At 41.7% G+C, this 13,867-nt stretch overlaps 1 protein-coding gene across 3 annotated transcripts in view; it reads left to right on the top strand.

The window, feature by feature from the left end:
• Positions 1 to 13,867, top strand: part of ctdp1 (CTD (carboxy-terminal domain, RNA polymerase II, polypeptide A) phosphatase, subunit 1) — a 132,171-nt gene that overhangs the window by 15,273 nt on the left and 103,031 nt on the right. For 2 of the 3 annotated variants that reach the window (XM_046327576.1, XM_046327575.1), the window contains one exon: positions 2,336 to 3,511. In XM_046327576.1, the coding sequence (XP_046183532.1) occupies positions 2,336 to 3,511 (1,176 nt within the window). The remainder of the gene's footprint in view (positions 1 to 2,335; positions 3,512 to 13,867) is intronic. The other variant, XM_046327577.1, reaches the window with a different exon arrangement.

Genomic DNA, 13,867 nt, shown 5'->3' with positions numbered 1-13,867 from the left:
CCAGATGGAGATGTGTAAATTAGACGTGCATTTGGTCTTTATATTACTGTAGAACAAAATGGAAAAAGTTACCATGGTGAGATGATGGGCCTACATGTATTGTGAACTGAGCTCTGTAATGAGCTGCCTGTCCCCACCCATGGTCTGTCATCACCCATGGTCTGTCCCCACCCTGGTCTGTCACCACCCTGACTCCCCACCCTGGAAATTCATCACACAGAGGCTGTAGAGAAGCTAGATTTTACATCTATTTCATTCTATGCTGTTCATATAAATAATGTATTATAATTTACTAGTTTCTGCTGCCAGACCCAGTGATGGGCATATTTATGTTTTCAAAATAGTGAGTAGATTTACTGAGAGGATAAAGTGCTTTGGAGAACATTGTCTTGAGGCATGCACTTTAACCATAGTTTTGATGCATATAATGTTCTCAATGCTTTGGTTTAATGCCTCAGAGTGGCCACAGGTCAATTTGCCTTCATTCAGTTACACCTCCTAAAACATAGTGTTGGGAAAAAATAACCCAAATTGTCATACTTAAGAAAAAGTAAAGATGCAGTTGAAGTCGGAAGTTTACATGTACTTAGGTTGGAGTCATTAACTCGTTTTTCAACCACTCCACACATTTCTTGTTAACAAACTATAGTTTTGTCAGTTAGGACAACTACTTTGTGCATGACACGTAATTTTTCCCAACAATTGTTTACAGACAGCTTATTTAACTTATAATTCACTGTATCACAATTCCAGTAGGTCAGAAGTTTACATACACTAAGTTGACTGTGCCTTTTTAAACAGCTTTGAAAACTCCAGAAAAGTATGTCATGGCTTTAGAAGGTTCTGACAGGGTAATTGACATCATTTGAGTCAATTGGAGGTGTACCTGTGGATGTATTTCAAGGCCTACCTTCAAACTCAGTGCCTATTTGCTTGACGTCATGGGAAAATCAAAAGAAATCAGACTTCAGAAAAAAAATTGTAGCCTTCCACAAGTCTGGTTCATCCTTGGGAGCAATTTCCAAATGCCTAAATGTACCACGTTCATCTTTACAAACAATACTACGCAAGTATAAACATCATGGGACCACGCAGCCCTCATACCGCTCAGGGAGGAGACACGTTCCGTCTCCTAGAGATTAATGTACTTTGGTGCGAAAAGTACAAATCAACAACCTTGTGAAAATGCTGGAGGAAACCGGTACAAAGTATCTATATCCACAGTAAAACGAGTCCTATATCGACATAACCTGAAAGGCAGCTCAGCAAGGAAGAAGCCACTGCTCCAAAACCGTCATTAAAAAGCCGAAGAACACCATCCCAACTGTGAAGCACCGGGGTGGCAGCATCATGTTGTGGGGTTCTTTGCTGCAGGAGGGGCTGGTGCACTTCACAAAATAGATGGCATCACGGGGCAGGACAATTATGTGGATACATTGAAGCAACATCTCAAGACATCACTCAGGAAGTTAAAGCTTGGTTGCAAATGGGTCTTCCAAATGGACAATGACCCCAAGCATACTTCCAAAGTTGTGGCAAAACGACTTCATTACAACAAAGTCAAGGTATTGGACTGGCCATCACAAAGCCCTGACCTCAATACCATAGAACATTTGTGGGCAGAAATGAAAAAGGAGGCCTACAAACCTGACTCAGTTACACAATCTCTGTCAGGAGGAATGGGCCAAAATTCTGCTACCAAATACTAATTGAGTGTATGTAAACTTCTGACCCACTGGGAATGTGATGAAATAAAAACAAAATCTGAAATAAATGGTGATCCTAACTGACCTCAGACAGGGAATTTTTACTAGGATTAAATGTCAGGAATTGTGAAAGTGATTTTAAATGTATTTCGCAAAGGTGTATGTAAACTTCCGACTTCAACTGTACCTTTTAAATAGAAAATTACTTGAGTAAATTTAGTCACCCAGTAAAATAGTGTTGAGTAAAAGTATTTGGTTTTAAATGAACTAAAGTATTAAAAGTAGAAATCATTTAAATTTCTTTATTAGGCAAACCGGACGGCACCATTTTATTGTTTTTAAAATGTACGAATATACAGGGGCGCACTCCAAGATTCAGAATTCAGTTACAAATTAAGCATGTTTGTTTAGTGAGTCCGCCAGAGCAGAGGCAGTAGGGATGTACAGATACCATAAACTACTTAGGTAAAAGTACTTGAAAGTACTACTTAAGTACTTTTACACCTCTGCTAAAACAATGTCAATGGAAGGTATTCACAGACACCTTCTAGTCTAGTGATTTTAAGTGGCAAAATGTCCGTGCGTGTGTTTTAATATGCTAATGCTCAGCTTGTGATGTTTTACCCTAGCAGGCAGCCAGGCCAGCCGACCAGCAGAGGCCTCAGAACCAGCAGTAACTTCAGGGACAACAGGGCCTAAAACAGGGTCATCTGGGGGGTCGTCTGCATCAGAGGAGCAGAGTAATGGTCTTAAGAAACAACGGGCCAAAGACCACAACAATGGAGGGAGGGGGGAGTCAACAGCACCCTCAGCCACTCAGGGTTCAGCAGCTAATGAACGGACTCAACCGGACGGTGGCGAGGCTGTGGAGGAGGAGCGGGGTCAGGGCGAGGGAGCCGAGGCCAGCGCGGCAGCACAGGTGAGCGACAGGATTAATGTGAAAGATGAGATGAAAGCGGAGGGGAATGGAGAGGGGAAGGATGGCAGCAGGACATTGGGCTCAGGGGAGGAAGCTCCCCTTCCGGGTGGGGTGAACTCCTCCTCCACTCCTCTTCCTCCATTATCCACTCCTCCAGACCTCCATGAGCCCAACAGCAACCTGGACTTTGACCTGTCCAGTGACAGTGACGCTGACTCTCTTACGGGTAAACCCACCTCATCAGACAACGAGAGGGATGGGGTGTCCAGCCAGACCAAGAAGTCCAAACAGGAAGGGGAGGAGCAGGCAGCAGTAGAGGAGCCATCGGGTGGGGCTGGAGGAAGGGAGAGTGAGAACAGCTCCGCGGTAGTAGGGGAGACCTCAGATGAGACATCTGGGTCAGAGGTTGTCTTCCCTCCAGACCCGGAGCAGGAGAACGGGCGCTTAGAGCGGAGGGAGGCTGAGACAGAGTCCCAGAACAGTGAACAGTCAGGAGTCACCATGGGCGAGGAGTCTCTGGACCCTAGCATGGAGGAGGAGGAAGAGGAAGAGAAAGGGGAGGTGGACGTGGACAAGGATGACCACCTCATCTACCTAGAAGAGGTGCTGGAGCGTATCCATAGAGAGTACTACGCCCGCTACAGTGCCTTCCTCGGGAAGGAACGCCCAGAGATGCCTGACATCAGGAAGATCGTCCCGGAGCTGAAGGCCCGGAGCCTGGAGGGCACCACCATTGTGTTCTCTGGACTGTACCCCACCAATTACCCCATGGAGAGAACCAGGGAGAATTACCACGCCAAGGCCCTGGGAGCAAAGATAGGAAAGGGCCTCCTGCTCCGCTCTAAAGACCCTGGCAGAACCACACACCTCATTGCTGCTAGAGCAGGTGAGTTACTACCTACATTGCCTTTGGAAAGTATTCACACCCCTTGACTTTCCCCAAATTTTATTGTCCAACAGCCTGAGATTTTGTGTTATTTGACCTACACACAATGCCACCTAAATGTAAAAGGGGAATTCAATTTACAAATTAATCTTGAGTCAATAAGCATTCAAACCCTTTGTTGTGGCAAGCCTAAATAAGTTCAGGAGTAAAAATGTCCTTAACAAGTTGCATGGACTCTTGTGTGCAATAATAGTGTTTAAAATGCTTTTTAAATGACTACCCCATCTCTGTACCCCACACATACAATTATCTGTAAGGTCACTCAGTCGAGCTGTGAATTTCATGCACAGATTCAACCACAAAGACCAGGGAGGTTTTCCAATGCATCGCAAAGAAGGGCACCTATTGGTAGATGGCTACAAAAAAAAGCAGTCATTAACAATACCTTTGAGCATGGTGAAGTTATGAATTACACTTTGGATGGTCTATCAATACACCCTGTCACTACAAACATACAGAAGTCCTTCCTAACTCACTTGCCGGAGAGGAAGGAAACCACTGCGGCCAATGGTGACTTTAAAACCGTTAGAGTTTAATGGCTGTGATGGGAGAGAACTGAGGATGGATCAACAACATTGTAGTTACTCCACAATACTAACCTAAATAACAGAGTGGAAAGGATAAAAACTATTCCAAAACATGCATCCTGTTTACAACAAGGCACTAAAGTAATACTGCAAATAACTTTTAAGTCCTGAATTCAACGTGTTCTGTTTGGGGCAAATCCAACACAACACATCATTGAGTACCACTCTTTTTTTCAAGCGTGGTGGTGGCTGCATCATGTTATGGGTATGCATGTGATCAGCAAGGACTAGGGAGTTTTTTTTTTTGGATATAAAGACACGGAATAGAGCTAAGCACAGGCAAAATCCTAGAGGAAAACCTGGTTCAGTCTGCTTTCCAACAGACTGGGAGACAAATTCAAGGCCAAGTTACTTACCAAAACAACATTGAATGTTCCTGAGTGGCCTAGTTACCGTTTTGACTTAAAGCAACTTGAAAATCTATAGCAATCTGTCAATAATCAACAACCAACTTGAGAGAGCTTGAAGAACTTTCACAATAATAATGTGCGTATATTGTACAATCCAGTTGTGCAAAGCTCTTAGACTTACCAAGATGGTTTCACAGCTGTAATCGCTGCCAAATGCGATTCTATCATGTATTGACTCAGGGGTGTGAATGCTTACGTAAATGAGAGATTTCTATATTTCATTTTCAATAAATTTGACATTTTTATAAAAACATGTTTTTTTACTTTGTCATTGTGGGGTATTGTGTGTAGATGGGTGGGAAATTTAATTCATTTAGAATTCAGGCTGTAACACAACAAAAATGTGCAATAAGTCAGGTGGTGTGGATACTTTCTGAAGGCACAGTATATGAGTATATAAAACATTAAAGAACACCTGCTCTTTTACAGACTGACCAGGTGAATCCAGGTGAAAGCTATGATCCCTTATTAATGTCACTTGTTCAATCCACTTCAATCAGTGTAGAAGGGGTGGAGGCAGGTGAAAGAATGATTTTTAAGCCTTGAGGCATGGATTGTGTATGTGTGCCTTTGAATGGGGTATGAGAGTAGGTGCCAGGCGCACCGGTTTCTGTCAACTGCAATGCTGCAGGTTTTTCACGCTCAACAGTCTCCCGTGTATCAAGAATGTTACTCCCACCTAAATTCCTGTGGAATGCTGGCCCATGCTTTTGACACCTTGTAGAGTCCATGCCCTGACAACTTAAAGCTGTGCTGAGCCGGGGGGGGGGGGGGGGGGGGGGGGGGGGGGGTGTACTGATTGTACCTACATACCTATCTGAGCACCCACCTGTTTGGTAAAGGCACAGTTTTTAAATGACTTAGTCTGTATGAATCATTGTAAGAAACATCAACAGCCTGACTTGCCACTTTGTTTGGTAAGCCAAGTGGTGCGGCTGGGGAAGAGCATGCAGTTCTTTTGGAGCATAGAGCATTATCCCCATTTGTGGTCCTCTCACATTCGGTGTTAAGCTTTTTGTATCCTATGTGAATAGAGGCTGGTACAGGTATTCATGGTTTGTCCTCTGCTGAACTCTTGCCTACAAAGAAACATCAAGTTCAGTTACATCTTCATCCGTTTGATGTAATGAGAGGAAATCAGATCAGTGACCTGAACTAATAGAGGAAAGTCTGTATTAATTTATTCAAGTCAATACTCTGCTTGTTGAGTTGCAGCCTGATCAAACTTTATTATGATTTATTTGAACAGAATTCCATCATTAATCCATGGCCTTGGATATTATTTCATTAGAATAACAAAACCTTACTCTGAACTTTGGTTCATTGAATTTTAATCAGATTTTTTAAATTCATTTAATTAATAATAGAGTAACAACTCTGTTTGGGGAAGCACAGAACATCTCTGAAGTATCTTGATTTGACAGTTATCTGTGGCCCGACAACACAAGTCTTCATCTCATTCTGCAAAATTTCTCTGGAGTCCAGTTATTATAGCTGCTCATTTCCAAACAGGGCTTATAAGTCCTCTTTACAGAAGCGCATCTTTAATGTAATTGGTCAACTGTTCTTCTGTGTAATAGCCTTGGCCTAATTGTAGAAATATGCTTTTTTTGATATCCAGCATGATGTAGCCTAATTGGGCTTAATTATAAACTTTTTTTTTTTCTCAAGATGTTGTAGCAGCAGGACATGTTTGTATTTGTCACGTGTAAAAAAAAAAATCTGCATTTATCACCTTTTTATATACATTTCAAACTCTTTTTCCATTTTCTTCTTAAATATACCTTCCCGCAAAACGCCTCACCCAACGTGGTACGGATCTGCTATTTTTTTAAAAACCTTATAACTGGAACCTCCATCAGGAGCTAGCCTTCAGAAGCTAGCCAGCTAATTAGCTACTAGCTATTTAGTCATTGTTAGCCACTGTTAGCCGTCTTTACCTTTTTAGCACAGTCACCAGCAGCTTTAGCCCGGATAATATCTGCCAGTCTGCACAGCGCGCTATCAGCCCTGAGCATATTGGACTGCTTTTTTCCCCCCACATCACCGGATTCCTGCCGCAAACCCTGGACCATGACACCGGATCACCGCAGCTAGCTAGCTGCTACCGAATGGCTATTGTGGCCAACGCACTTGTCCAGAAGCAAGCACCACTTAGCCTCGAGCTAGGCCCATTCCCCCAGCTAGCAAACAGTATACCAACTACAATACCTCTCTTGCCAATTTGCCTGGACCCTTTGTCGACACGGAGCCCCACCGATCCATCACGACTGGTCTGCTGACGTATTTCGGCCGATGTACTCTCAACCGGCCTCTGTTGTTGATGTCGGTGAGGACCCAGCTACTTTCCCCGGCCCGCTAACTCTGAGCGCTGTGTCTCCCGCTCTGCCTAGCGTAGTGACGATTGCGGAGCGGCTCCCTGTTTCATCCATTGCTGCTTATTGGACGCTATGATCACTCGACTACACAGCTGATGCCTACTGTTCATTAACACGGTACTTCATTTTGTTTATCTGTCGCCCCCCCCCCAGGGGCGGCAGCGTAGCCTAGTGGTTAGAGCGTTGGACTAGTAACCGGAAGGTTGCGAGTTCAAACCCCCGAGCTGACAAGGTACAAATCTGTCGTTCTGCCCCTGAACAGGCAGTTAACCCACTGTTCCCAGGCCGTCATTGAAAATAACAATATGTTCTTAACTGACTTGCCTGGTTAAATAAAGGTAAAATTACATTTTAAAAAGGCTCTAACTCAGGCCCTGTGTGTAGCTAACTGACCCTCTCTGCCCATTCATCGCCATTTACCCGTTGTTGTTGTTTAGACTCAACTGTTAGACTTATATCTGTCCTGCCCTGCCTTTCAAACGTTTTCAAAAGCCAAGTGAACAAACAGATCACCCACCATCTCGAATCCCAACGTACCTTCTCCACTATGCAATCCGGTTTCTGAACTGGTCAGGGGTGCACCTCAGCCACGCTCAAGGTCCTAAACGATATCATAACCACCATCGATTTAAAAAACAGTACTGTGCAGCCATCTTCATCGACCTGGCCAAGGTTTCGACTCTGTCAATCACCACATTCTTATCGGCAGAATCGACAGCCTTGGTTTCTCAAATAACTGCCTCGCCTGGTTCACCATCTACTTCTCAGATAAAGTTCAGTGTGTCAAATCGGAGGGTCTGTTGTCTGGACCTTTTGCAGTCTCTATGGGGGTGCCACAGGGTTCAATTCTCGGGCCGACTCTTTTCTCTGTATATATCAATGATGTCGCTCTTGCTGCGAGTGATTCTTTGATCCACCTCTACGCGCAGACAACACCATTCTGTATACATCTGTTCCTTCATGGAGACTGTGTTAACAAACCTCCAAACGAGCTTCAATGTCATACAACGCTCCTTCTGTGGCCTCCAACCGCTCTTAAATGCTAGTAAAACTAAGTGCACGCTCTTCAACCAATCGCTGCCCGCCTGACCAGCATCACTCCTCTGGACGGTTCTGACTTAGAATATGTGGACAAGTACAAATACCTAGGTGTCTGGCAAGACTGTAAACGCTCCTTCTAGACTCATATTAAGCATCTCCAATCCAAAATTAAATCTAGACTCAGCTTCCTATTTCGCAACAAAGCCTCCTTCACTCATGCTGCCAAACACCCTCGTAAAACTGACTATCCTGCTGATCCTTGACTTGGGCAATGTCATTTACAAAATAGCCTCCAACACTCTACTCAGCAAATTGGATCACAGTGCCATCCGTTTTGTCACCAAAGCCCCATATACTACCCACCATTGCAACCTGTATGCTCTCGTTGGCTGGTCCTTGCTACATATTTGTTGCCAAACCCACTGGCTCCAGGTCATCTAAGTTTTTGCTAGGTAAAGCTTGGCCTTATCTCAGCTCACTGGTCACCATAGCAACACCCACCCGTAGCATGCACTCCAGCAGGTATATTTCACTGGTCATCCCCAAAGCCATCACCTTCTTTGGCTGCCTTTCCTTCCAGTTCTCTGCTGCTAATGACTGGAACGAATTGCAAAAATCACTGAAGTTGGAGACTTCTATCTCCCCCACTAACTTCAAGCATCGGCTGTCAGGGCAACTTACCGATCGCTGCAGCTGTCCACAGCCCATCTGTAATTATCTATTATTAATCCAACTACCTACCTCATCCCCATATTTGTTTGTTTTTTTTCTGCTCTTTTGCACACCAGTATTTCTACTTGCACATCCTCATCTGCACATCTATCACTCCAGTGTTAATTGATAAATTGTAATTACTTAGCCACTATGGCCTATTTATTGCCTTACCTCCTTACTTTAATTGCTCACACTGTATACAGATTTTCTATGGTGTTATTGGCTGTTTATCCCATGTGTAACTCTGTTGTTTTTGTCGCATTGCTTTGCTTTATCTTGGCCAGGTTGCAGTTGTAAATTATAACTTGTTCTCAACTGGCCTACCTGGTTAAATAAAGGTGAAATAAAAAACAAATTCTTATTTACAATGAAAGCCTACCCCGGCCAAACCTGGACAACGCTGGGCCAATTGTGCGCAGCCCTATGGGACTCCCAATTATGGCCAGTGATACACCCTGGATTCGAACCAGGGACTGTATTGACGCCTCTTGCACTTAGACCGCTGCTCCACTTGGGAGCCCAGTACTGGACTTTTATTTAATATAATTTATTCTTTACTTTAATGTTGCATCCATTAAATGTTTGATATATTATTGCATACCAGTTCATGTGACTAACTCAGATATTGTTCAGTGACTATTCCTCAGGGATGTCCAGTGGAAACAGAAGGGATGGATACATACGTAATGTTGTGGTAGGGTCAGGTGAGACAAGACCGGGTCAGCGTCTTGGTTCTTTCTGCTCTGCTGATTATGTCTTTGGCGGTTATGGTATTTTGGGTAATGATTAATTGTCATGCAAATGACCACTGTTATTTTCACTTTTTACTTCTTTGTTGATCGAAAAACAATATTGCAATGCATCATAATGAATATTTAAAAAATTGCTACAACATACTTAATGAATACAACGTACAGATTCCGTGACACCCCTGTCTCAAAAACAAGGGATGGTTGGACCTAGGGGTCGACCAATTATGATTTTTGAACGGCGATACAGACTACTGGAGGACAAAAAAAATCCGAGACCTATTAATCGTCCGATTTTTAAAATAATACAAATAAATAAATAATAATAATAATACAAATAAAAAAATATATAGATATATTTGTAATAATGACAATTACAACAATACTGAATTAACACTTATTCTAACTTAAATAGTAAATAAAAATCAATTTAGTCTCAAATAATGAAACATGTTCAATTTGGTTTAAATAATGAAAAAACAAAGTGATGGAGAAGAAAGTAAAAGTGCAATATGTGCCATGTAAAACTTTTTTTAATTTTTTAAAGCTAACGTTTATGTTCCTTGCTCTGAACATGAGAACATGTGAAAGCTGGTCGTTCCTTTTAACATGAGTCTTCAAAATTCCCAGTTAAGAAGTTTTAGGTTGTAGTTATTATAGGACTATTTCTCTCTCATGTGTATTTCATTAACCTTTTGACTAGTTCTTATAGGCACTATAGTATTGCCAGCCTAATCTCAGGAGTTTAACAGCACTGTGCGTCCAAGCATTGCGAAGAGCTGCTGGCAAACACAGGAAAGTGCTGTTTGAATGAATGCTTACGAGCCTACCATTGCTGCTGCCTACCATTGCGCAGTCAGACTGCTCTATCAAATAATAGACTTAATTATAATATAATAAACATACAGAAGTACGAGCCTTAGGTCATTAATATGGTCAAATCCGAAAACTATAATTTCGAAAACAAAACATTTTATTCTTTCAGTGAAATACGGAATCGTTCCGTATTTTATCGAACGGGTGACATCCATAAGTCTAAATATTGCTGTTACATTGCACAACCGTTAATGTTATGTCATAATTATGTGAAATTCTGGCAAATTAATTACGGACTTTGTTAGGAAGAAATGGTCTTCACACAGTTCGCAACAAACTGCTGTATATACCCTCTCTGCTTGCACGAACACAAGAGAAGTGACATAATTTCCCTAGTTAATATTACTTGCTAACATGAATTTATTTTAACTAAATATGCAGCTTTAAAAATATATACTTGTGTATTGATTTTAAGAAAGGCATTGATGTTTTTGGTTAGGTACATTGGTTCAACGACAGTGCTTTTTTCGCACATGCGCTTGTTAAATCATCACCCGGCGAAGTAGGCTGTGATTTTTTTTTTTTATAAGATAAGTTTAATGCTAGCTAGCAACTCACCTTGGCTCCTTGCTTCACTCGCGTAATAGGTGGTCAGCCTGCCACGCAGACTCCTCGTGGAGTGCAATGTAATCGGCCATAATCAGTGTCCAAAAATGCCGATTTACAGATTGTTATGAAAACTTCAAATCGGCCATGCCGATTAATCGGTCGACCTCTAGTTGGAACTTTTGGAAATTAATGCGAATCGCAATCACAGTACCAAATCACAATACATATAGATTCGCAATACATACATTTATATCATAATGGCTCCAAAGTATCGTGAAAATATTGTATCATGAGGTCCCTGGCAATTCCCAGCCGTACTGTTTATACTGTTTATGTTAATTGAAGTCTGAGTGGTGTGGTAAAACCATAGGTGGAACAGATGGCTAAAATAATTAGTTTGAAACATATTGACTGTTGTGTTAGAGGTCAGGTTACCGTCAACACAGGAAGAATATCAATTACATACTCCTCGCCTCCTTCTCAAAGGCCATTGCAGGAGAAGGTCAGAGGGGAGGGATCTTCTGGATCTTCCCCATAGCCTGTTGATGCAGCAGGTCAGATCAGAGCAGCACTACAGGGCCAGCCATGTCCAACTCATTATGTCCATGATGACATGGTGATCACCTCTCAAATGCATCAGAGCCTGAGCCCGGTTCACACCTCAAACACGTAAGAGCCTGTCCCCCTGGTCCATAATCATCTCAAACACATCAACCATCCCCCGCCCCCTGTTTCACCGGTTCCTGGTTCACTGGTCCAAGGTCATTTCAGGTGTCTGTTTATTGCTCGTTTGGCAGAATAAAGCAGTTGGCTTGTTCACAATCACCATCATTATCAGACAGAGTGGACTACTGCGAGAGAGGACCTGTGTACTCTCTGCCAGGGAGTTAGGTCTCCCTGCTTCGTTGGGTTCCGAGGCCAAACAAACAAACAAACAAGAGGAGCAACAACAAAAAAACAGCCGAAAGTAACATTGTTTCACTCAAGTCAAGTGATTTTCCTTCGCTAAGTAGATAATAATTTGCAAAGGAAAAAGCTGCTCATTGCAAGTGTGTTTGTCTTTGTTAGGAAACCTCAAGAAGGAGAGGACATTATAATGGTTGTTGCTCACTGAGTCAAATCACATTTAACAAGGCAACTGCAAAGATGTCGGCACCCAAGAAAAAGGACAATTGAGATAGTCACACGCAATAACACATTTTCAGTTAATTACTTTAGCTCCCACTTTGGGCCAATCCATGTCATTTTCCAAATGCCAGATCTTTATGGCAAGACTCATCATCCACCCAAGTTTTGACAAAATAGTACCAGTACTGTCTGAGGTATTGCAGGTGACTAACGCAATACCTCAGATAATGGCAAAGATAATGGCACTTCTAACTTTTCCAGTAACCTCATCTGATCGACACATTCAACCTCAACATCTAGCAGAGAGAAAGGTGTAATGGGATAGTGAATTGATACTATGGTTCTCTGTTCATCCCTATCATTATACAGTCATACAGTATTGTCTCTATTCATCCCTATCATTATACAGCCATACTGTATTTTCTCTGTTCATCCCTATCATTATACAGTCATACAGTATTGTGTCTCTGTTCATCCCTATCATTATACAGCCATACTGTATTTTCTCTGTTCATCCCTATCATTATACAGTCATACAGTATTGTCTCTATTCATCCCTATCATTATACAGCCATACTGTATTTTCTCTGTTCATCCCTATCATTATACAGTCATACAGTATTGTGTCTCTGTTCATCCCTATCATTATACAGCCATACTGTATTTTCTCTGTTCATCCCTATCATTATACAGTCATACAGTATTGTGTCTCTGTTCATCCCTATCATTATACAGCCATACTGTATTTTCTCTGTTCATCCCTATCATTATACAGTCATACTGTATTTTCTCTGTTCATCCCTATCATTATACAGCCATACTGTATTTTCTCTGTTCATCCCTATCATTATACAGTCATACTGTATTTTCTCTGTTCATCCCTATCATTATACAGTCATACAGTATTGTGTCTCTGTTCATCCCTATCATTATACAGCCATACTGTATTTTCTCTGTTCATCCCTATCATTATACAGTCATACTGTATTTTCTCTGTTCATCCCTATCATTATACAGCCATACTGTATTTTCTCTGTTCATCCCTATCATTATACAGTCATACTGTATTTTCTCTGTTCATCCCTATCATTATACAGCCATACTGTATTTTCTCTGTTCATCCCTATCATTATACAGTCATACTGTATTTTCTCTGTTCATCCCTATCATTATACAGCCATACTGTATTTTCTCTGTTCATCCCTATCATTATACAGCCATACTGTATTTTCTCTGTTCATCCCTATCATTATACAGTCATACAGTATTGTGTCTCTGTTCATCCCTATCATTATACAGTCATACTGTATTTTCTCTGTTCATCCCTATCATTATACAGCCATACTGTATTTTCTCTGTTCATCCCTATCATTATACAGTCATACTGTATTTTCTCTGTTCATCCCTATCATTATACAGTCATACAGTATTGTCTCTATTCATCCCTATCATTATACAGTCATACAGTATTGTGTCTCTGTTCATCCCTATTAGTTTATTACACAGGCTAGAAGACTCCATCACTACATTTAGAGTATGAAGTCTCTCTAGCGAGCTAAACCATAATGATTATTAGGCCCACTTAAAGGAAAACTCCACCCCAAAACTATCTTTTGGCATTTGTTTCATTAGTCAATTGTTGATATTGCCCCAAAATGTTTCACGTGTTTTGGTATTTTGTTTCTCATGAAACAAATACCAAAATATGGTTTTGGGGTGGAGTTTTCCTTTAAGTGTTGAACCCAGCGAGCCTTGTAACCTACAGCACATATTCTGTCCTGAATTGAATCAGTCCCTTAACGAATTCGGAACAGAGAATAGCCTAAGCTGTTTCTTTATTGCTTTTCTCAGCTTTAGCATTAGT

The sequence above is a fragment of the Oncorhynchus gorbuscha genome, linkage group LG24 (assembly GCF_021184085.1).
Source record: "Oncorhynchus gorbuscha isolate QuinsamMale2020 ecotype Even-year linkage group LG24, OgorEven_v1.0, whole genome shotgun sequence".
NCBI classification, from domain to species: domain Eukaryota; kingdom Metazoa; phylum Chordata; class Actinopteri; order Salmoniformes; family Salmonidae; genus Oncorhynchus; species Oncorhynchus gorbuscha.
The sequence above is the reverse complement of the archived record's forward strand: the minus strand, read 5'-3'. Positions and strand labels throughout refer to the sequence as shown.